Source organism: Sceloporus occidentalis, unplaced genomic scaffold (assembly GCF_023333645.1).
Source record: "Sceloporus occidentalis isolate IW3139 unplaced genomic scaffold, rSceOcc1.0.p SCAF_299, whole genome shotgun sequence".
NCBI lineage: Eukaryota > Metazoa > Chordata > Lepidosauria > Squamata > Phrynosomatidae > Sceloporus > Sceloporus occidentalis.
The window spans coordinates 623,084-644,355 of record NW_028317279.1 but is presented as its reverse complement, the minus strand read 5'-3'; the positions used below and the strand labels follow the sequence as shown (position 1 = coordinate 644,355).

The window sequence follows — 21,272 nt, the reverse complement described above, 5'->3', positions numbered from 1 at the left end:
AGACAGAGTGGCACATAGGGGGTCAAAAGGCATATCATGGGGCACAGTGGCATATAGAGTGTTAAAAGGTGTATCAATGGGCACAGTGGCATTTAGAGGGTTAAAAGGCATATCATGGGGCACAAGGCATTTCTGGGGCAGAGTAGCAAGCCTGGGGCAGATGTGCATAACTCGGGGGCAGGTTGAAAAAAAGGAAATAAAAACAAATATTTTTCTCAATCATAGCTTTTACTAAAACAATTGTTCACATAGTTTACATAAATTAACATTTACTGGTAAAACTTTTTTCCTATAGGGTCGTCTTATATTAAGGCTTTTTCTTTTTTCATGAATATTCAGATTTTGGGGGGGGTCGTCTTATTATCGAGCAAATACGGTATTAATGTGAGAGGGGAAACCGACTCAAAAGGTGCAACTTTCTCCGCGTTAGAGTATGTAGTAACCCGGGGGTCCCAGATGGCATCAAATGTATGCATTTCATTGTGTAGCTTAGCTGTGATCTTCTCCAAGGTAATGAGGTTCCAGATATTGGACTGAAGTAGGGCTGCAACAACTAATCGATAAAATCGATAATCGATAATGAAAATCGTTGCCAACGAATTTTATTATCGATTAGTTGAATCGATTTTATCGATTATAAAATGAGGGTTTTTTCAGAGCAAACGCTCTGAAAAATCCCCCTCATTTTATAAACCGTTTCAGTGACTCACAGCAGCAGCTCCTACTTACCAGTCCCTCTCTGTAATCACTGTGACAACTGGCCCCGCCCCCTTCCTTCTCCCAGAAGGCCAGAACCACATGGCTGTGACACTCATCTAACTGTAAGTATAAAATTAATATTTGGGCTGCTGAAAGTTAGGGGAGGTGGGGGTTAATTTAGGGGCAGTTATGGTTAATGGGGTGTTTAGGGTTAATTTAGGGGCAGTTATGGTTAATGGGGTGTTTAGGGGCAGCTATGGTTAATGGGGTGTTTAGGGTTAATATAGGAGCAGCTGTGGTTAATGGGGTGTTTAGGGTTAATTTAGGGGCTGTTGTGGTTGATGGGGTCTTTAGGGTTAATTTAGGGGATGCTGTGGTTAATAGGGTGTTTAGGGTTAATTTAGGGTAGTTGTGTTTGATGGGGTATTTAGAGTTAATTTAGGGGTAGTTATGGTTAATGGGGTGTTGAGTGTTAATTTAATGATGAGGACTGAGGGTTAATTTAATAAAGTTTAACTTAAGGCGCAGTTAGAGGTAAAGGGGGGGCAGACTAAGGGGAATCTAAATCCTGGGGGCAGTGAAGATTAACCCAGTACTTATTTATAAAACTATGGTGTCAGTGTGATGCGAACAGGTCTGTGACTCTGAGGGGACTATGAGATATCTGGGGGTATAAGGCATATCTGGGGAGGATGGAGAGACATATCTGGGGGTATAAGGCATATGTGGGGAGGGCAGCGTGGCATATCTGGGAGGCAGTGTGGCATGTCTGGGGAGGATGGAGTGGTGTATCAGGGGGTATAAGGCGTATCAGGCACAGTGGTATATGTGGGGATAGAGTGGAGTGGTATATGTGGGAGGCAGCGTGGAGCGGCACATGTGGGAGGCAGCGTGGAGCGGCACATGTGGGAGGCAGCGTGGAGCGGCACATGTGGGAGGCAGCGTGGAGCGGCACATGTGGGAGGCAGCGTGGAGCGGCACATGTGGGAGGCAGCGTGGAGCGGCACATGTGGGAGGCAGCGTGGAGCGGCACATGTGGGAGGCAGCGTGGAGCGGCACATGTGGGAGGCAGCGTGGAGCGGCACATGTGGGAGGCAGCGTGGAGCGGCACATGTGGGAGGCAGCGTGGAGCGGCACATGTGGGAGGCAGCGTGGAGCGGCACATGTGGGAGGCAGCGTGGAGCGGCACATGTGGGAGGCAGCGTGGAGCGGCACATGTGGGAGGCAGCGTGGAGCGGCACATGTGGGAGGCAGCGTGGAGCGGCACATGTGGGAGGCAGCGTGGAGCGGCACATGTGGGAGGCAGCGTGGAGTGGCACATGTGGGAGGCAGCGTGGAGTGGCACATGTGGGAGGCAGCGTGGAGTGGCACATGTGGGAGGCAGCGTGGCATATGTGGGAGGCAGCATGGAGTGGCATGTCTGGGAGGCAGCGTGGCAAGCCTGGGCTCAAATGGGCATGTGGGAGTCAGCGTGGCATATGTGGGAGGCAGGGTGGAGTGGAATATGTGGGAGGCAGGGTGGAGTGGAATATGTGGGAGGCAGCGTGGAGTGGCATATGTGGGAGGCAGCGTGGAGTGGCATATGTGGGAGGCAGCGTGGCATATGTGGGAGGCAGCGTGGAGTGGCATATGTGGGAGGCAGCGTGGAGTGGCATGTCTGGGAGGCAGCGTGGAGTGGCATGTCTGGGAGGCAGCGTGGAGTGGCATGTCTGGGAGGCAGCGTGGCAAGCCTGTGCTCAAATGTGCATAAATTGGGGGGGCTGGTTGGGAAATAAAGACAAGAAATGCATTTTATCAGTTTGTTTTTTTTTTTATTCTGCGTTTGTATTTAACATCATTTGTTTATTAAATTATTTTAAATAAATGAAAAATGTACATTAATTTTTTTTATCCGATTAATCGATCAAACGAAAAAATAATCGGCCAACTAATCGATTATGAAAATAATCGTTAGTTGCAGCCCTAGACTGAAGCTCCCCTAACAGCTGCACATATCCTACGAATAAGCTTCTGATTTGGTACGATCAGTTTCGGTGCGGTGACATCCATCAATAGCAAAGCCGCTTCTGGTGAGGGTTTCACAGCTGTCCCCAGAGCCCTACAGATCTGTCTAAAGAATTCCTCCCCTACGGGAAAGACAAATCTACAATACCACCAAGCATGCAGGTAGGAACCGCTCATCCCACAGCCCAGGAAGCAGCGATCACCTTCACCCATGACCACATAGGTCGTCCTCACTTTATAGTGACTTTATAGGCTCTTTGATCAATGTATTGGTAGTTTTTGTATGTTTACAGTTGCCTTGCACCACTCTGCATCTGAAACTTCTTTGTAATTCTTCATGCCAGACATTCCTGTATTTCGGGGGACCACCGTGTTTAAGTGTTAATAAGAGTGTAGAGCAAAGAAAGAGTGCCTTGCCCTTATACGAGCCAGGAAATGCCTTTCGAAGACTGTCAGTGCAGAAAGACCCCCCCCCCCGATCAACTGCGAGTGTACAAAGTGCCTGATTTGTAAAAAGCGGAAGAGTTCTGTATGGAGGTATTTTCTTGATCTGTACCAGTGCACCCAACCATCCCAGGCCAGCTTCAATCCATCTAAACTTATTCACTGCCCTTCCCTCAGAGAATAACTGATTACAGATCAGAGGCGATAGTTGGATACCTTTCCCATTAGTTGTAGGCTGCTTCTCATTCTCCTGCACAAGCAGTAAGAGGATTTCATGGTTGATAGGATGGTGGTTCCAGGTAGTCCCAGGAGTTACATCCAGAGGACTAATTGTAATTGATGGTGGGAGATGCAACTACGCTCAATATCTACCCACAGTAATGTGCCGTTGGGGAAAGACCAGGCTTCCAACTGCGATAATCTAGTTGCGAGGTAGCACAGGTAAATAAAAAAAAAAAAAAAGTTCGGCACTGCCAGGCCTCTCCGCTCTTTAGTTACATTCTCTTTCTCTATTAATTCTCGCTCTTTGATCTCCCCATATGAACTGGAATAGGCGAGTTTGAAATGCGGCAAGATCTTCCTTTTGAATAGGGGTGGGTATGGCCCGAAAGATAGAGCAACCTTGACAACATATTCATCTTTACCGCATATATGCGGTCCATCCAGAATATAGGCTATCAAGACCACTGCCTCATTTCACGTCGGAGCATTGCCAATCATGGTAGTTTCTGCCATATAAACTAAGTTCAATGGTTCAATAAGGTTTATGTTCAGGGCTTCACATTTAGAGTTATTGATTTTGTAGCCTGAAATCTGGGAAAAATCATGGAGCATGTAGTATAGATTCAGGAGAGAAATCTCTACAACATGGTTGGATGATAGCTATGACTGGGCGGTTAACATACAGGGGTATAGTCTATTCAGGAAGGATCGGAAAAAACGAAAAGGGGGAGGAGTTTGCCTTTATGTAAAGTCCAGCCTAAAGGCCACACTGCGGGAGAATATATGTGAGGGAAATGATAATGTGGAGTCATTATGGGTAGAAATATATGGAAAGAAAAATAATAAAATACTGATCGGGGTTTGCTATAAGCCACCAAATATAATGGAAGCAGCAGAAGATCAATTATTAAAGCAAATAAACAAGGCAGCTGATCACAATGAGGTGGTTATTATGGGGGACTTTAACTATCCCGACATAAACTGGGAAACAGAGACCTGTGAATCTCATAAAGGAAACCGGTTTCTCACTATAAGTAAGGATAATTATCTGTCCCAAATGGTACAGGACCCGACCAGAGGGGGCGCCCTACTGGACTTAATATTAACCAACAGACCTGACAGAGTAACTAATGTGCAGGTCAGGGGGCATCTAGGAAATAGTGATCACAATATGATGCATTATAACTTGTCCTTCAATAAGGGAACTCTTAGAGGAGCCACAAGAACTATGAACTTTAGGAAGGCAAAGTTTGATCAACTAAGAGAAGCCCTTAACACTGTAAATTGGGAAAATGTCCTCAAAAACAAGAGTACAGACACTCAATGGGAGATTTTTAAGAATATCTTAAATTCTCACTGTGAAAGGTACATACCGTATGGGAATAAGAGTCAGGAACAAGAGAAAACCAATGTGGATAAATAAAAATGTAAATGGCAATAAATGGCAAAAAAAGGCATTTAAGCTACTAAAACAGGAAGGCAGTGAGGAAGCACTAAAGAGCTATCGGGAAAAAAATATGTAAAAATCAGATAAAAGCAGCAAAATTGGAGACAGAAAGACTCATTGCCAAAGAGTAAAACAAACCCCAAAATGTTCTTTAACTATATAAATAGTAAAAAGGTTAAAAATGAAAGCGTTGGCCCCTTAAAAAGTAATGAGGGAGAAGTTATAGATGGGGATCAGGAAAAAGCTAATCTATTAAATATATTCTTCTCTGCTGTATTCAGAGGAAAATGAAATGCCAGGTAATATACAGCAGGATGAGATAAATGCCCCGTACATGTCACCTGTCTAACCCAGGAAGAAATGCAGTGCCGCCTAAAAAAAAAATCAAAAAAAAAAAAATCAAAATAGACAAATCACCAGGCCCAGATGGCATTCACCCCCGCGTTCTAAGGGAGTTAAGTAATGCAATAGACAGACCCCTATTTATAATATTCAAGGACTCTATAGTGACAGGGTCTGTTCCCCAGGACTGGCGCATAGCAAATGTTGTGCCAATATTCAAGAAGGGGACAAAAAGTGACCCGGGGAATTATAGGCCTGTTAGTTTAACTTCTGTTGTGTGTAAACTGTTTGAGGGTTTCCTAAGAGATGCTATTTTGGAGTATCTCAATGAAAATAAATGTATGACTCCATATCAGCATGGGTTTACAAGGATCGGTCCTGTCAAACTAACCTGATCAGCTTTTATGAGGAGGTGAGCTCAAGACTGGATCGGGGTGAATCGCTGGATGTCGTATATCTTGATTTTTCCCAAAGCATTTGATACGGTGCCACATAAAAGGCTGGTACATAAAATGAGAATGCTTGGGCTGGGGGAGAATGTGTGTATGTGGGTAAGTAACTGGCTCAGTGATAGGAAACAGAGGGTGGTTATTAATGGTACATACTCTGAGTGGGTTACTGTTGCTAGTGGGGTACCACAGGGGTCAGTTTTGGGTCCTATTCTTTTTAATATATTTATTAATGACCTTGTAGAGGGATTGTATAGTAAAGTATCAATCTTTGCAGACGATACTAAACTCTGTAACGTGGTTAACACAATAGAGGACAGTGCACGGTTACAAATGGATCTGCATAGGTTGGAGGCTTGGGCTGGGATGTGGCAGATGGGGTTATGCACATGGGGAAGAAAAATCCAGGCTGGGAATATGTATTAAATGGGAAAACACTGGGGACGACTGACATGGAAAAGGACTTGGGAGTTTTAGTTAACAGTAAATTTACCTGTAGCGACCAGTGTCAGGCAGCTGCTGCTAAGGCAAATAAAATCATGGGGTGCATCAAAAGGGGCATAGATGCCCACGACAAGGAAATAATTCTACCACTGTACAAGTCACTAGTCAGACCACACATGGAATACTGTGTACAGTACCGGGCACCAGTGTACAAGAAAGATATAGTGGAGCTGGAGAGGGTTCAAAGACTGGCAACAAGAGTAATAAGGGGAATGGGAGGACTACAGTACCCAGAAAGATTATCAGAATTAGGGTTATTTAGTTTTGAAAAAAGACGGTTTAGGGGGGATTTAATAACTATGTATAAATATATAAGGGGACAGTACAGAGATCACTGCCAGGACCTATTTATACCCAGGACTGTATCTATAACAAGGGGACATCCTCTACGGTTGGAGGAAAGAAGGTTTCTACACCAGACGGGGGTTCTTTACAGTAAGAGCGGTGAGATTATGGAACTCTCTGCCAGAGGAAGTGGTAATGGTAAACTCAATAAAAGTTCAAAAGTAGCCTGGATGTGTTTCTTGAAAGCAATAATATTACAAGTTATGGATATTAGATTAATAGGGACAGAACGTTGATCCAGGGATTTATTCTGATTGCCATATTTGGAGTCGGGAAGGAATTTTCCCCCTGGTATGGGGCAATTGGCATCTGCTTCATAAGGGTTTTTTGCCTTCCTCTGGATCAACACAGTAAGGACACAATATGTATATAGGTTGAACTTGATGGACTTTGGTCTTTTTTCAACCTTATGAACTATGTTACTATGTAAGGGTCTCGTCAGCATAAGCAGGATATCGCCGGCAAAGAGTCCCAGTTTATATTGCTGATCACCCACGCTTATATCCATAATGTCCCGAAGTTGCAGCCAGTGGTTCAAGACAGCGCGAACAAGAGAGGGGAGAGCGGCATCCCTGCCTTGTTCCATTTCGTATCTGGGTCGTGTGCGACTCACATCCCATCAATGCAATAAAGTGCCGGAACCCCCTGCAGGAAGCTCTCCATGAAGCCAAATGCCTCCAGTACTTTCCACATATATTTCCAAGTATAAATTGGGGAGAATAAGAAGCCTACCTCACCACCCTTCCTGTCAGGTCTGTCACCATAGGAGAGAGTAGCAGGAGTATATTAGATTAGTGTCATTGTGGATTACAGTACATAGGAAGTATTAGACCCCTAAAAAATTAAAGTTATATATATAAAAATGTAAAAGATATCCAAAATGAAATAAATTTAGCGGGTATTCCAACTACAGACTCTACATCCAAATAGTCTAAGGCTAATTTTGATCTCTAGGTTTTTTGGTTTTTTTTATTATAAATTATAGAAAATCCAATTTAAGTGTTCAAATATTTTTATTTGATTCAAAACATAAAATGCTAAAAAACCTCAACCTGATTAAATAGTAATTGATTTTAAGATACAATTTAATGCCAAGCTTATTTAATTTTGAGCACATTTTAAATACATTTTGCATATAAAACATAACAGAAAATAGATCAGATTCTTCCCATTACAAGGTCAACTCTCCTCTTCAGTTCACCCAACAGGTTTTCTAATGGGGTTCAAGTCAGGAGACTGGGATGGCCATGGCAGGACCTTGATTTTATGGTTGTTAAAAAAAATTTTGTGTTGCTTTTCTTTAGGATCATTGCCCTGTTGGACAATCCAACCATGGCTCCATGATGCCAAGTATTCTAACAACGTCCAGATGGTTTAGCAGAAAACACAGCATTAAAGAGCCACCATCAAATTCAAACGTGAGCAGGAGGTTGTCATGACTAACTCATGGGATATATTGGATGCAGGGAAGGGTAATCCAACAGAGCTGGTTAGTTTCTTTGTTTAGGCATTCAATTAGTTAATCTATTGGATTTAAATCAGTTTCTTTGTGCATGCCCTCTGTATCTGTTCTGGCTAGGAGGACCTAGCCAGAACAGATACCCCTAGAACAGATAACCCTGTTCCCAGGACCCCTGTGGTGATTCCTGGCCTAACTGATAAGGATCCCGAGTTATAGGAATTCCATCATAGCTTAAGTGGATGGGGTTTTCCCATCACCTTTACCCCACCATAAAAGGTGTCTTAATTGGTCATGTGGCCAGAGGGGTGTTTTCTTGCAAAAGTCTGATTTAGGATAAATGCAACCTCAAATTAGAACTCCACAATTTACTCTCATAGGAACAACATCGTGAGAAGCCATCCGGACTTTCCACAGGGCTGCTTATTGATGAAACATGAGTGAGGGTCCTGTGTTTAAGTCCCATTGGTTTTAAGAACCGTTTGCTTGTTTTGTTACATTTGTTGGTCTTTTTTGTAATTGTGGCACTGTGTAATTTGTCTTTGTTATTAAAATAATCCAATTCTTATATATTACCGCAGGGCTCGACAAATCCCAATGCGCCAGGTTGCCATGGCGACTGATAATTTTGTCCCGGCGCCTAGGTTTGCGAGCCAAACCGGTGGCCGAAACACATCTTCGGCAAAACGCAGAAATAAAAAAATAAAAATAAATAAAAGACGAAAATAATCACTGCTCAACTGTGTTGTACTGTGCAAGCAGCGTCTCTTGTGCTGGCCACAGGAAGCCAGAGGAGTCGCATGAATTCATCTCACGTCACATGACTGCTCCATTCCTCCTCCCAGTGGGCGGGACAAGAGAAGTTCGTGCGAAGAAACAGAATCAGCAGGGCCCCTATGGAAGTCTGCGTGTGAGAGATCTGCAGTGCAGGTAAGGGGTGTATGAATGAGTATATGAATGAGAGTGTGCGATAGCATGGATGTGTAAGTGGGGGGAGGAGCACGGCACAGGGGGCTCTAAGTGATATGCAGCAATAATACACAAGGGGGGGGCAGCAAGCCAGGTTTCAGCATGTACTCCTATCATGCCCAGTCAGCCAGTACATGCTGGAACCTGGGTATGTCTGGGCAGGACTGTGATATATGAGTGCTGGGGCAAAGTGTGAGTGCTGGGGCACAAAAAAAAAAGTCCCGGCTCCTAACTTTTTTAGATGGCTCCTATATTTAAAACAAATTTGTCAAGCCCTTTATTACTGTATTTGCTCGATTACAAGACAAGGTTTTTTTTTTTCCAGGGCAAATGCTCTGAAAAATGAGGTCTGACTAGGAGACCAAGATCCAGATCTCCTGCAGCGCTGCACCAGCAGAGGTTGTCTACGTGCATCGCCCATACCTTCCCGGCTGCCAGAGAGGAAAACTCCCTGCAGTGCTGCAGGGAATTCTCTGTCAGCCGGCGAACATGCGCTCGGTGGATGCAGACAACACCCACTACTGCTTGTACTTCCGCCGTAGCTTCTATGATGCAGCACCAGCGTCGCATGACCTTCCGGTGCTCATAGAAGTTCCGGCGGAACACCCGCAGCCCCCACCAGACAGCAGAGAGTCAGAAGCACTGGTAAGTCGGGGGGAGAGTGTTGTATGGGTGGCATAAGGCTTTTCTGAGGCAGAGTGCTCCATGATATGCCTTTTAACCCCCTGTATGCCACTCTGCCTCCAGAAATGCCTTCTACCCCCCTCTCCCCTATATGCTACTCTGTTCCATGATATGTCTTAACTCCATATATGCCAGAGTGGCATTTAGGGATATAAAGACATATCATGGAACAGAGTAGCATATAGGGGAGAGGGGGTATAAGGCATTTCTGGAGGCAGAGTGGCATATGGGAGGGTAAAGGGCATATCAGGGAGGCAGAGTGGCATATAGGGGTGTATAAGGCATATCAGAGAGGCAGAGTGGCAAGTCTGGGGGGGGCAGGTTGGCAAATGAAATAAAAACAAAATATATTTTTCTCAATCATAGCTTTTATTAACCCTTTAACGTCAAAGCCTGTACATCGGCGGCTTTGCAGCATCCAGCATATAAAAGTTAAAGGGAACAGAAAATTTTTAAAAGAGCCATCGTCCCACAATGTACTACGAGTTAGAAACATTGTCTTTAAGGGGTTAAATATAAAAATTAAAAAAAAAAAAAAAAAACTTTATATGAATTAATATTTACTAGTAAAAAAAATTCCTATGGGGTCATCTTATATTCAGGCCTTTTTCCTAATATTCAGATTTTTTTTTGGGGGGGGGTCGTCTTATAATGGAGCAAATACGGTTATATATCTAGATCTATTGCTATCATATCTCTCACATATATATATATACACACACACACACACACCGTATTTGCTCGATTATAAGACGAGGTTTTTTTTCCAGAGCAAATGCTCCGAAAAATACCCCTCGTCTTATAATCGAGGTCGTCTTCTAATCAGACCTCGATTAGGTTGCCAGGCTGCTTACCGGTACTTTGGTCGCGAGCAGAGTCTCTTCTATTAGCAGCAGGAGAACAGGAAGCTAGAAGAGTGTCACATAACTCTGCCTCCCCCCTCCTTCCTCTGGGGGCGGGGCCAGAGAAGTTGCTCGCACAGCCGGGCCCCTGCAGAAGTCTTCGAGTGAGAGATCTGCAGTTCAGGTAAGGGGGTGGGGGAGGGTTTTTGTGATTAATGGAATGAATGAGTATTTAAATGTTTGTGAATGAGTGTGTGTATGATAGCATGGATGTGTAAGGGGGGTGGTGGTGGTGGTAGCATGGCATAGGGAGGCTGTACTCACACTCCTATCATCCCCAGGTTCCAGCATGTATTGGCTGCCTTGACGGGAGTGTGATTGTTGTTATACAGATAGGAGTGTGATATATTATACACACCTCCAGAAATGCCTTTTAACCCGCTATATGCCACTCTGCCCCATGATATGCCTTTTAACCCCCTATATGCCACTCTGGCATATAGAGGGTTAAAAGGCACATCATGGGGCAGAGTGGCAAATAGGGGGTATAAAGCATTTCTGGGGGCAGAGTGGCAACCCTGGGGGCAGATGTGCATAACTGGGGGGGCAGGTTGGCAAATAAAAAAAATATATATTTTTCTCAATCATAGCTTTTATTAGATATGAAAAACTGGAAGTTCTACTTACCGAGAGCTTCTTTTCCCTGTCAATCCCTGGTGACACTAAGGATAGACTCCTCCTCCGTACCTGATAGGGCAGGACTCAAACACTTTAAAAGGGCCCTCCCCTCCTACTAACACCAGTGAATACCAAAGACCACACAGGCAAAGCAATCTGATGCAACAAAATTTATTGAAAAGAAGGGAGGGAACAAAAACGTGTCACCAGGGATTGACAGGGAAAAGAAGCTCTCGGTAAGTAGAACTTCCAGTTTCCCTGCCATCCCAGGTGACACTAAGGATAGATTTACCAAAGAAGGGTGGGCAAACTAAGGAGACAAAACAGCCTCAAGGACCTTCCGACCGAAAAGAGAGTCCTCCTGAGCCATTTGGTCGAGACGGTAATGCTGCACAAAGGCGTGGAGAGTCCGCCAAGTAGCCGCCTTGCAGATCTGGTCGGGCGAAAGACAACATCTTTCAGCCCAGGAAGTGGAGACTGCCCTAGTAGAGTGGGCACGGATCCCCACAGGAGCAGGTCGGCCGGCTGCAGAATATGCCAAGTTGACGGTTGCAACAATCCACTTAGCGATGGAAGACTTGGAGATACTGATGCCCCTGTTGGGCCCTGAAGAGGCCACGAATAAACGAGAGGACTTACGCAGGGGTAGAGTCCGTTCCAAATAGATGGTGAGGCATCTCTTCAGATCCAGAGTATGAAGAACTTCTTCAGCCGAGCCAGGAGCAGGAAAAAAGGTAGGCAACACGATCTCCTGGTTTTTGTGGAAAGCCGACTGAACCTTGGGTGCGAACTCTGGCGGCAGAGAGAGAACCACCTTATCTGGGAAAAAACGCAGAAACCGTTCCTTCATAGACAAAGCCTGGAGTTCACAAATCTGACGAGCGGAAGTAATCGCTACTAAGAAGGCTGTCTTCAGCGATAATAGATACAGAGAAACCGAATGAAGAGGCTCAAAAGGAGGTAATATGAGTCTTCGAAGGACGAGATTCAGGTCGTTCGGTCACCATCCTGGTGACCGAACGAGGACGTATCCCGACGATGGCCTTGGCAAAACGTCTGATCACAGGCAGAGATATAAGCTCGAACCCGAGGAGAGCACTGATGGCAGAAATCTGCACCCGGATCGTAGAAGGCTGAAGTCCACAGTCGAATCCTTCCTGGAGGAAATACAGAACAGAGGCAGAGGAACAGGAAGTTGGCAAAATCCCCTTGGAACAACACCAACTGTGAAATCTCTTCCAAATCTTAATGTATCGCAGAGAGGTAACCTTCTTTCTACTCTACAGAAGAGTCTCAGCCACATGACAAGAAAAACCTTGAGCTCTCAGCAGTCCGCGTTCAATCTCCAGGCCGTCAGGTGGAACACGGCAGGGTTTGGGTGTAGGAATGGACCCTGATGTAGAAGGTCTTTCCAAGCTGGGAGCTTCAGAGGGGGAGAGAGACCTAGAGCGATCAAGTCGGAATACCAGACTCGCTTCGGCCAGTCTGGTGCTATCAGGATCACGGAGGCGTGGTCCTTCTTGATCTTCTGTAGGACCCTGGAGATTAGGGCAAACGGAGGGAAAACGTATGCGAGACGGAAATTCCATTCCTGTGAGAAGGCATCTATTGCCAAGGGATGATCCTGAGGCCTGAGGGAAAAGAAGACCGGAATCTGAGCATTGTCTCTGGATGCCATCAGGTCTATCTCGGGCAAGCCCCACCGTTGGACGATTAGATTGAAGGCTATCGGATGCAGAGCCCACTCGCCGCTTAGCACAGGAGTTCTGCTCAGGAAATCTGCTTGAGAATTCAAAGTTCCTCTGAGGTGAACGGCGGACAGAGTCATGTGATGGAACTCTGCCCAAAAGGAAATCCTGAGCGATATACGGAGAAGCCGAGGACTTCTTGTGCCCCCTTGTCTGTTGATATAGGCTACCACTGCTTGATTGTCGGAACGAAGCAAAATGTCCTTGCCGGCGAGCAGATGCTCCCAGTGATGCAGAGCTTTTTCTACTGCAAGTAACTCCAGACAGGTCTTGATACGTAGCTCCCCATCCCTTGACGCTGGCGTCGGTGGTAAGAAGTACCTTGGAGACAAGAGACCATCTTCTCCCTGCGGCAAGGACGTTCTGTTGGAGCCACCAGGAGAGGGAAGCTCTGACCTGCGGAGTTAGACAGACACGCCTGTCCAGAGCCAACGGGTTGTCTTCCAGATGGTTGAGGACAAATCCCTTAAGTATTCTCATGTGGGCCAAAGCCCAGGGTACTGCATAATTTGCGGAGACCATCTTGCCCAGCAGGGACATACATAACCTTAAGGAGCTGCGGTGCGCAGAGCGAATCCTGCGTACTAGGAATCGAATCCCCTCTATTCTGGCAGTCGGCAGGAAAGCTTTCCCGGAGCAGGAATCCAGACGAAGACCCAGGAACACTAGATGTTGAGAGGGAACGGTGCAGGATTTGTCCCAGTTCAGAATCCAGCCGAGATCTTGTAATGTGTTGACCACTGTGGAAAGATGAACTCGAAGAATCTGCGCCGACCGGGCATGATAAGGAATGACTGAAATTCCCTGGACACGGAGATGGGCCGCCACGACTGCCAAAAGTTTTGTGAAAACTCTTGGTGCTGCCGACAATCCGAATGGAAGTGCTTGAAACTGGAAATGCTGGACAGTTGAACCCCGAGGAATCGCCACTCAGGAAACGTTGATGAGACGGATGGATGGGAACGTTGAAATATGCATCCTTTAGGTCTAATGAAGCCATGAAGTCGTTGAGGCATAAGGTGTCAAGGGTGGATCTTACGGTTTCCATCCTGAACCTGATGAACTGGAGGTGACTGTTCAAAAAACGCAAGTCTATGATTAAGCGAAGACCACCCGGTCTCTTGGGGACCAAAAAAACCGGAGAATAAACCCCTTGGCCCAATTCTGGCCAGGGGACAGGAACCAGGACTCTGAGGTCTGACAACTGCTGAATGGTGGATAACAGGACCGACCGCCTTGCCTGGTCTGGAGGAAGGTGGGAGATCAAAAAACGGTCTGAAGGTCTGGTCCGGAATTGAAGTTGATAGCCGTGCGATACAATGGCTCTCACCCAGGGGTCTCGGGTGAGTGAGAACAAACTGTCGGTGAAAAAAAAACGGAGCCTTCCTCCCACCGGAATGGAGGAGGCGTCATGCAGCGTTCTTGGGGTCTTGAAACGCTTTGGGGAAGGCGATCCTGTCAAATCTCCCCCTTCCACGAGGGAATCTGCCTCGAAAGTTTTGTTCTCTAGACGAGGGGTTGAATCTAGAACTATGGCCTCTAGATTGTCCCGGGAAAAAAGGCCGAAAGGACTGCCGTCTTTTTGAAGGAGGCTTTCGTTGAGGCATCCAATGCTTGTCCCCTGTGGTCTTCTCCAAAAGGGACTCCAGCTCTTCCCCAAATAAAGTCTTGCCCTTAAAAGGGATATTAAGAAGCTTGTTCTTAGAGGCATTATCCGCCGCCCAGGCCTTAAGCCACAAGGCTCTTCTAGCTGCCACCGAAAGCGCCGAAGCTCTGGCCGTCATTCTGATGTTTTCAATTGAGGCATCACAGAGAAAATCCATGGCCAATCTCACGGCAGCAACATTATTGAGGATAGTCTCCCTGGAGGTTTTGGGAAGCAATATCCTCCTCGATCTGGGAGAGACAAATTTTGACAGCTCTGGAAACTGAGGCAGAGGCAATTCCAGGTTTAAAGGTCGCAGCTGAAGCCTCGAAAGATTTCTTAACTGCAGCTTCGGCTTTCTTTTCCATATGGTCAGAAAAATGAGAGCCATCCTCAAGCGGCAGAGTAGTCTTCCTGGAGACCTTCATAACAGCAGTATCCACCAGCGGGGTAGCACAAAAATCAGCAAAGTTCTCATCAAAGGGAAACATGCGTTTAACCCGTCTGGACAGGTTAACCCTCCTTTCCGGGTGGTTCCATTCCTGCTTGATAATGTCAGAAAGCGCAGGATGAACAGGAAACGAGGCAGACTGCTTGGAGAAGCTGGCACCAAAGAAAGTCATTTTTCTGGGTGGAGGCCTCCTCCAAATGCATAGCTGACCTCACAGCAGAAATTAAAGTCTCAATTTCCTCCACCGGGAATAAAAAAAAAGAACTTTCCTCCCGGATCTCTCCTTCCTCTGAGGAACCTTCCTCTACCTCAGGATAATCAAACTCAGAGTCTGAGAACAAAGGCTGAAGCCCCAGGAGAGCAGGGTCTTGTACCGCGGGAAGGTGATGATAGGCAGGAACAGGAACAGGAAACGTCTGACGGAAGGCAGAGAAGGTAGACTGCATTTCCTCTTTAAGCCAAAAATTCCCTACCCCCAGACGGCTCAGAATCCGCTACAGATCTCAGGCAAGCGGAGCAGAGTTTCTTCCTTGAATCCTGCAAAGCCTTGTGACACCCAGAGCATTGGGCATGTTTAGACTTCATAACAGCTTTCTTAGGCTTGTCCTCAACAGAGGGCGGCTCAGAATTGTCAGGGGCCGACATGATGAAAGATGCAACAGCACCTGACCAAAAGAAAACAGAAGGAACACACACAGCATCCAAATCACTTACCTTCTATATATACAGTGAAAAGGAACTGAAATTAGGCTGGAATCTGCAACAGCAGAGAGTTTGCCGCCAAAATTTTAAATTTTGACCAAAACGAGGCTTGGAACGCACAACCAGAAGAACCGGAAGACATCAGATGCCATATTGTCCGAAGCCAGTAAGCCGCAACAGCGGCATCTAGACGCTGAATAGCCAGACCGGCAGGCGTCCCCGGCTAACCACCAGGACGGCGGCCACGATCACCGCCGGGACACCGCCGGTGCAGCCGAACACCGCCGGGACACCGCCGGTGCAGCCGAACACCGCCGGGACACCGCCGGTGCAGCCGAACACCGCCGGGACACCGCCGGTGCAGCCGAACACCGCCGGTGCAGCCGAACACCGCCGGTGCAGCCGAACACCGCCGGGACGCCGGCGCCACCGCAGCCCGATCACCGCCGGGACGACGGCGCCACCGCAGCCGCGAACACCGCCGGGACAAGCGTTGGGCGACGCAGCACCAGCCATCAGGCCGAGGTGCAAGGTATCCCCCAGGAATGGGGGCTTAGCCCGGGGAAACGGCTCAACCTAGAGCCTAGAAAAATAATAAAAGGTAAACGTGTCCCCTACCTGGTAGGGCAGGAAAAAAACACTGGTGTTAGTAGGAGGGGAGGGCCCTTTTAAAGTTTTGAGTCCTGCCCTATCAGGTACGGGAGGAGGAGTCTATCCTTAGTGTCACCTGGAATGACAGGGAAAATTGTTTACATGCATTAATATTTACTAGTAAAACTTTTTTCCTATAGGGTAGTCTTATATTCAGGCTTTTAGTTTTTTCCTAAATTAATATTTAGATTGGGGGGTCGTCTTATAATCGAGCAGATACGGTATATACACACACACGTATATATACATACATACAGTGTAGGTATTTGTGTGTTTGTAAGCTGGTGTGTGTAAAGACAGGGGAGTGTACATGTTTATGGGCACGTGTGTAAAGGCAGTGTATATGGATAGGTGTGTGTAAGAGCAATGTAGGTGTACAGTATATACGTGTAAAAGGGCTAGTGTGTGTGTAAGGGCAGTGCATGTGTATATGCGTATTAATGGGCAGGTGTGTGTATGTGTTTATAGGCAGTCATTTGTAAGCTCAGTGTGTGTGTGTTTCTAGACAGGTTTGTGTAAAAGGCAGTGTGTAAGGGCAGTGTAAATAAAACAAGCTCAGAAAAAAATAAAATTATAAATAAATAAAAAGCTAGGGGGCATAATATTCCATTTTTGCCCCCGGTGCAAAAGGAGCTAGCTACGGCTCACCAGCACCAAAACAAAAAATGACCACAGAATCAAATATTTAGAACCAGAATAATCTATAATGTATGTTTAGCGCACAAACTGCTTTTTCTTTACTTAGGGATTACAATAAGTGGTGGGTATCAATGTATCGGTATTATACAGCTATAGGGAGGGACAGCAGGGAACCATGAAGATTGGAGGGTATGCATCTGGGTTTACTTCCAACAGATGCAGATTTTTTTATAAAATCTGGAAGAGGGTCAAAGGTACATTTTCTTAAATGTTGGCAGAGGTTTAAAGCACAGAATCAAATTAGTCAAAATTATAAGATTGACACTTACACAAATCCATGATATGGTTTCTGCAGATGGCACAATTGTCAACTACAATGTCCCAGGCCCAGAGTGCAACCGCATTCCACTACAAACAAAAATGGCATTAATGAGAAAATATTTTAAGAGTAATTAAGCATATCACTTAAAATGTAGAACGGAACATCTTTTCCCCAAAGATCAGTATTTTGGACTCTCCACACCCACCGCCCAATTTTTAATGAGATATTCTGATAATTTCACAGTCAACAACACAGATGCAACCAAAGATCCCTGGGCATGCAGTACCTGGACACTGCACAAGGTAGACTACACTGATCTCTGAACGAGGGGGAATAGCCCCACAGATCCTTTAGTGGGTGGAGAGTGGGCATTAGTCTCTACTGCAGCTGAACAGAGTGAGATCTGTACACCACTGCATTTCCTACCTGTGATCAGCCAGCAAGAGAACTTACTTTGATCATTGTTTTGAACAGTATTGGTGCCTCACACCACCTTGATCATCTGTGTACCGATGGGAAAACATGCCTGCCAGTTCAAAACACATTCACCTGCACAACCAGATCATCAGGACTCCATTAGCATGGTCACACCTCCAGGGATGTGACCGCATAGGACCAAGGCCTGTTCGTTGTGCGGATGAGCCTCTTCAACCCAGTATTGTGATTGCGGGAAACATGGGTGTCATGATTAACACATAATGATAGTGGATGCATGGAAGGGTAATCCAGCAGAGGTGGTTAGTTTGTGTTTTAGCATTCAATGGGTTAATCTGATGTTGATATTGTAAAAAGGCATGATTGACAACCAACTGTATGCCAATGAAGTGAAATGGTTAAGTGTCTGATGCAGAGATCCAAAGGGCACATCCTCTCTATACAAGACCTTAAAACTGTCTCAAACATTAATGTAGATTCTCTCTGCAGAGCACATGGCAAATCATTTAAGGCCTTTGGTCACCTTCCACTCCCTCCCCCAGTGCAATAGCCTTTCCCTTTTCTATCACCTTGGTCTTTAAGGGTCACTGGAGAAGTTGGGTTACCAGGGGAGTGCCCAGCAGAAGGAGGGGCACTTATTGTGTGTATAAAAAAAGTCTTGCTAACTCACTCTGAGTCTGCGTGGAGATGATCACAAGGGAGTGGTAATTGTATCACATCCTGGTGTTTTTGTTATTTCCATTCAATCAATGAATAGATTTGGCAACAGCACATACTAACTTAAATCAACTTGTATATGTACTGTTAGTTTGTTTAGCCTCTCAATAAATAGTTTATTGCAGTGTGGACTGACTTTACACTGAATAGTTAGTGGTTATTGATGGCATAACAGTGTGTAGATACATACATAGACCATATTTGCTCGATTATAACGCAAGGTTTTTTCAGAGCAAACTCTCTGAAAAATATGATCGGCATCGTCTTATAATCAGACCTCAAATAGGTCTGACTATGAGACTAAGATCCAGATCCCCCGCACCGCTCCTGGGGACCTGGATCCTCCTATCTGGTAACCTAAACGTAGGCAACTTCCACTGCAGCCATAAGGAGGTGCGGTTTGCAGCGGGGGTTTTCTGCGTCCATCGTGCAGGCCTTCCCTGACTGTCAGAGGGGAGAGTTCTCTGACAGCCGGAGGGTGTATGCGCAATGGACACAGACAACCCCCGCTGCTAACCGCACCCCCTTCCGGCTGCAGCAGAAGTTGCCTATGCAAATCGCATAGAGGTCTACCCGCTGCCCGGACAACACACCGGAGAGTCAGAAGCACCGGTAAGTTGGGGGGGTGTTAAGTGGGGGGCATTAGGCATTTCTGTAAGCAGGCAGTATGCTATACGATATGCCTTTTAACCCCCTTAATGCCACTCTGGCTCCAGAAATGCCTTATACGTCCCTATATGCCACTCTGCCCCATAAGGCTTGGCTTTTGCAGTTGCATTTAGCTTGGACACAAGCGAATACTGAGCTGGGGCGAATCTCCTAAGTGACATCTCTAAGTGAGGAGTTACAAGCAAAGAAGGAGAGTATATTCATTACTATTGCAAGGGGGAGCACTGTTTGTTTGTGTTGTGTTCAGTGTAAAGTTTTGTTGAAAAAAGCAAAAAAAAAAAAAAGGGGTAAGGGCTATTTCAGGTGTGTTGCTAATTAAGTAACCTTCTCTGTGAGTTCTGCTTGGCTTTTGCAGTTGCATTTAGCTTGGGCGAATCTCCTAAGTGACATCTCTAAGTGAGGAGTTACAAGCAAATAAGGAGTTAAAAAGCAAGAAGGAGGGTAAAGTATAAATCCTTGTGATTCCATATATTTATATATATATATATATTGCACCTTACTGTCTGTTTTTGCCAGTTATTTGAGCTATCCCCATTGCCAAGATGTCCTCCATGTTTGACAATGCGGTCAGGTGTACATCTTGCTCAATGTATGCAATCCTTGATCAGCGCTTCGAGGGGCATATTGCTGTGCGAGATGTGTGCGGGTTGCTCATTTGGAAGCACAAATCCTGAGTCTAGAGGAGCAACTGGCAACACTGAGATCTATTGACAACTTGGAGAGGAGTCTGCTGCTCACTGAGCAAGCTCTCTCGGGGGTAGAGGTGGGGGAGGATAGCGGGATGGAGGTACAGGACAGTCGGGCAGCTAGCTGGGTTACAGTTAGAAGGCGGGGTAGGGGGAAAAGCGCCAGGGAGGCTAGTCCTGATCTAGCACACCCCAACAAGTTTGCCCAGTTGGCAGATGAGGGGGATGTTAGTTCAGAGTTAGCAGTACTGCAGCAAGTCACTGCCTCTGACCACCAGAGGGGTGTCTGCTCCAGTAAGGAGGGAAGGAGGAGGGCAGGCCAGACAGGTGCTGGTAGTGGGGGACAGACAGGGCGATCTGTCACAAAGACCGGGATCGCCGAACAGTGTGTTGTCTGCCTGGCGCTCGCGTTCGGCACATCGCGGATCGGGTTGACAGATTACTGGGGGGGGGCTGGAGAAGACCCAGCAGTCATGGTGCACATTGGCACCAATGACAAAGTGAGAGGTAGGCGGAGTGTCCTTAAAAATGATTTCAGGGACTTAGGTAGCAAGCTTAAGGCAAGGACCTCCAAGGTAGTATTTTCTGAAATATTACCTGTACCACGTGCCACACCAGAGAGGCAGCAGGAGATTAGGGAGCTAAACAAGTGGCTCAGAAGCTGGTGTAGGAAGGAGGGGTTTGGGTTCATGGAGAACTGGCCCGACTTTTCTGTCGGATACAGGCTCTACGGTAGGGACGGGCTGCACCTCAATGGGGAGGGTGCAGCTGTGCTCGGGGAGAAGATGGCCAGAAGGGTGGAGGAGTGTTTAAACTAGGTAAAGGGGGGAGGGAAACTACAATATAGAAGGGGAAGATAGTGTAGATAGAAAGCTGGGGCTTATAAATGTACCTGGGGGTGGAGCGGAGGGAGGGGTTAGAATAGTCAATAGGGATAGGCTTCATAGGGAAAAAAACCATACACCTCTAAATTGTATGCTTACTAATGCCAGAAGTCTGACCAATAAAACTGACGAACTGGAGTTAATAATGTCTGAAGAAAACTATGACATAGTGGGTATAACAGAGACATGGTTGGATGATAGCTATGACTGGGCGGTTAACATACAGTGTTATAGTCTATTCAGGAAGGATCGAAAAAACGAGAAGGGGGAGGAGTTTGCCTTTATGTAAAGTCCAGCCTAAATGCCACACTGCGGGAGAATATATGTGAGGGAAATGATAATGTGGAGTCATTATGGGTAGAAATATATGGAAAGAAAAATAAAATACTGATCGGGGTTTGCTATAAGCCACCAAATATAATGGAAGCAGCAGAAGATCAATTATTAAAGCAAATAAACAAGGCAGCTGATCACAATGAGGTGGTTATTATGGGGGACTTTAACTATCCCGACATAAACTGGGAAACAGAGACCTGTGAATCTCATAACGGAAACCGGTTTCTGACTATAAGTAAGGATAATTATCTGTCCCAAATGGTACAGGACCCGACCAGAGGGGGCGACCTACTGGACTT

At 46.1% G+C, this 21,272-nt stretch overlaps 1 protein-coding gene across 1 annotated transcript in view; it reads right to left on the bottom strand.

The window, feature by feature from the left end:
• LOC149275153 (E3 ubiquitin-protein ligase RBX1-like) overlaps positions 1–21,272 on the bottom strand; it is a 61,801-nt gene that overhangs the window by 20,138 nt on the left and 20,391 nt on the right. Inside the window, exon 2 of the mRNA XM_089504942.1 lies at positions 17,254–17,332. Coding sequence (XP_089361068.1) covers positions 17,254–17,332 — 79 coding nt within the window. The remainder of the gene's footprint in view (positions 1–17,253; positions 17,333–21,272) is intronic.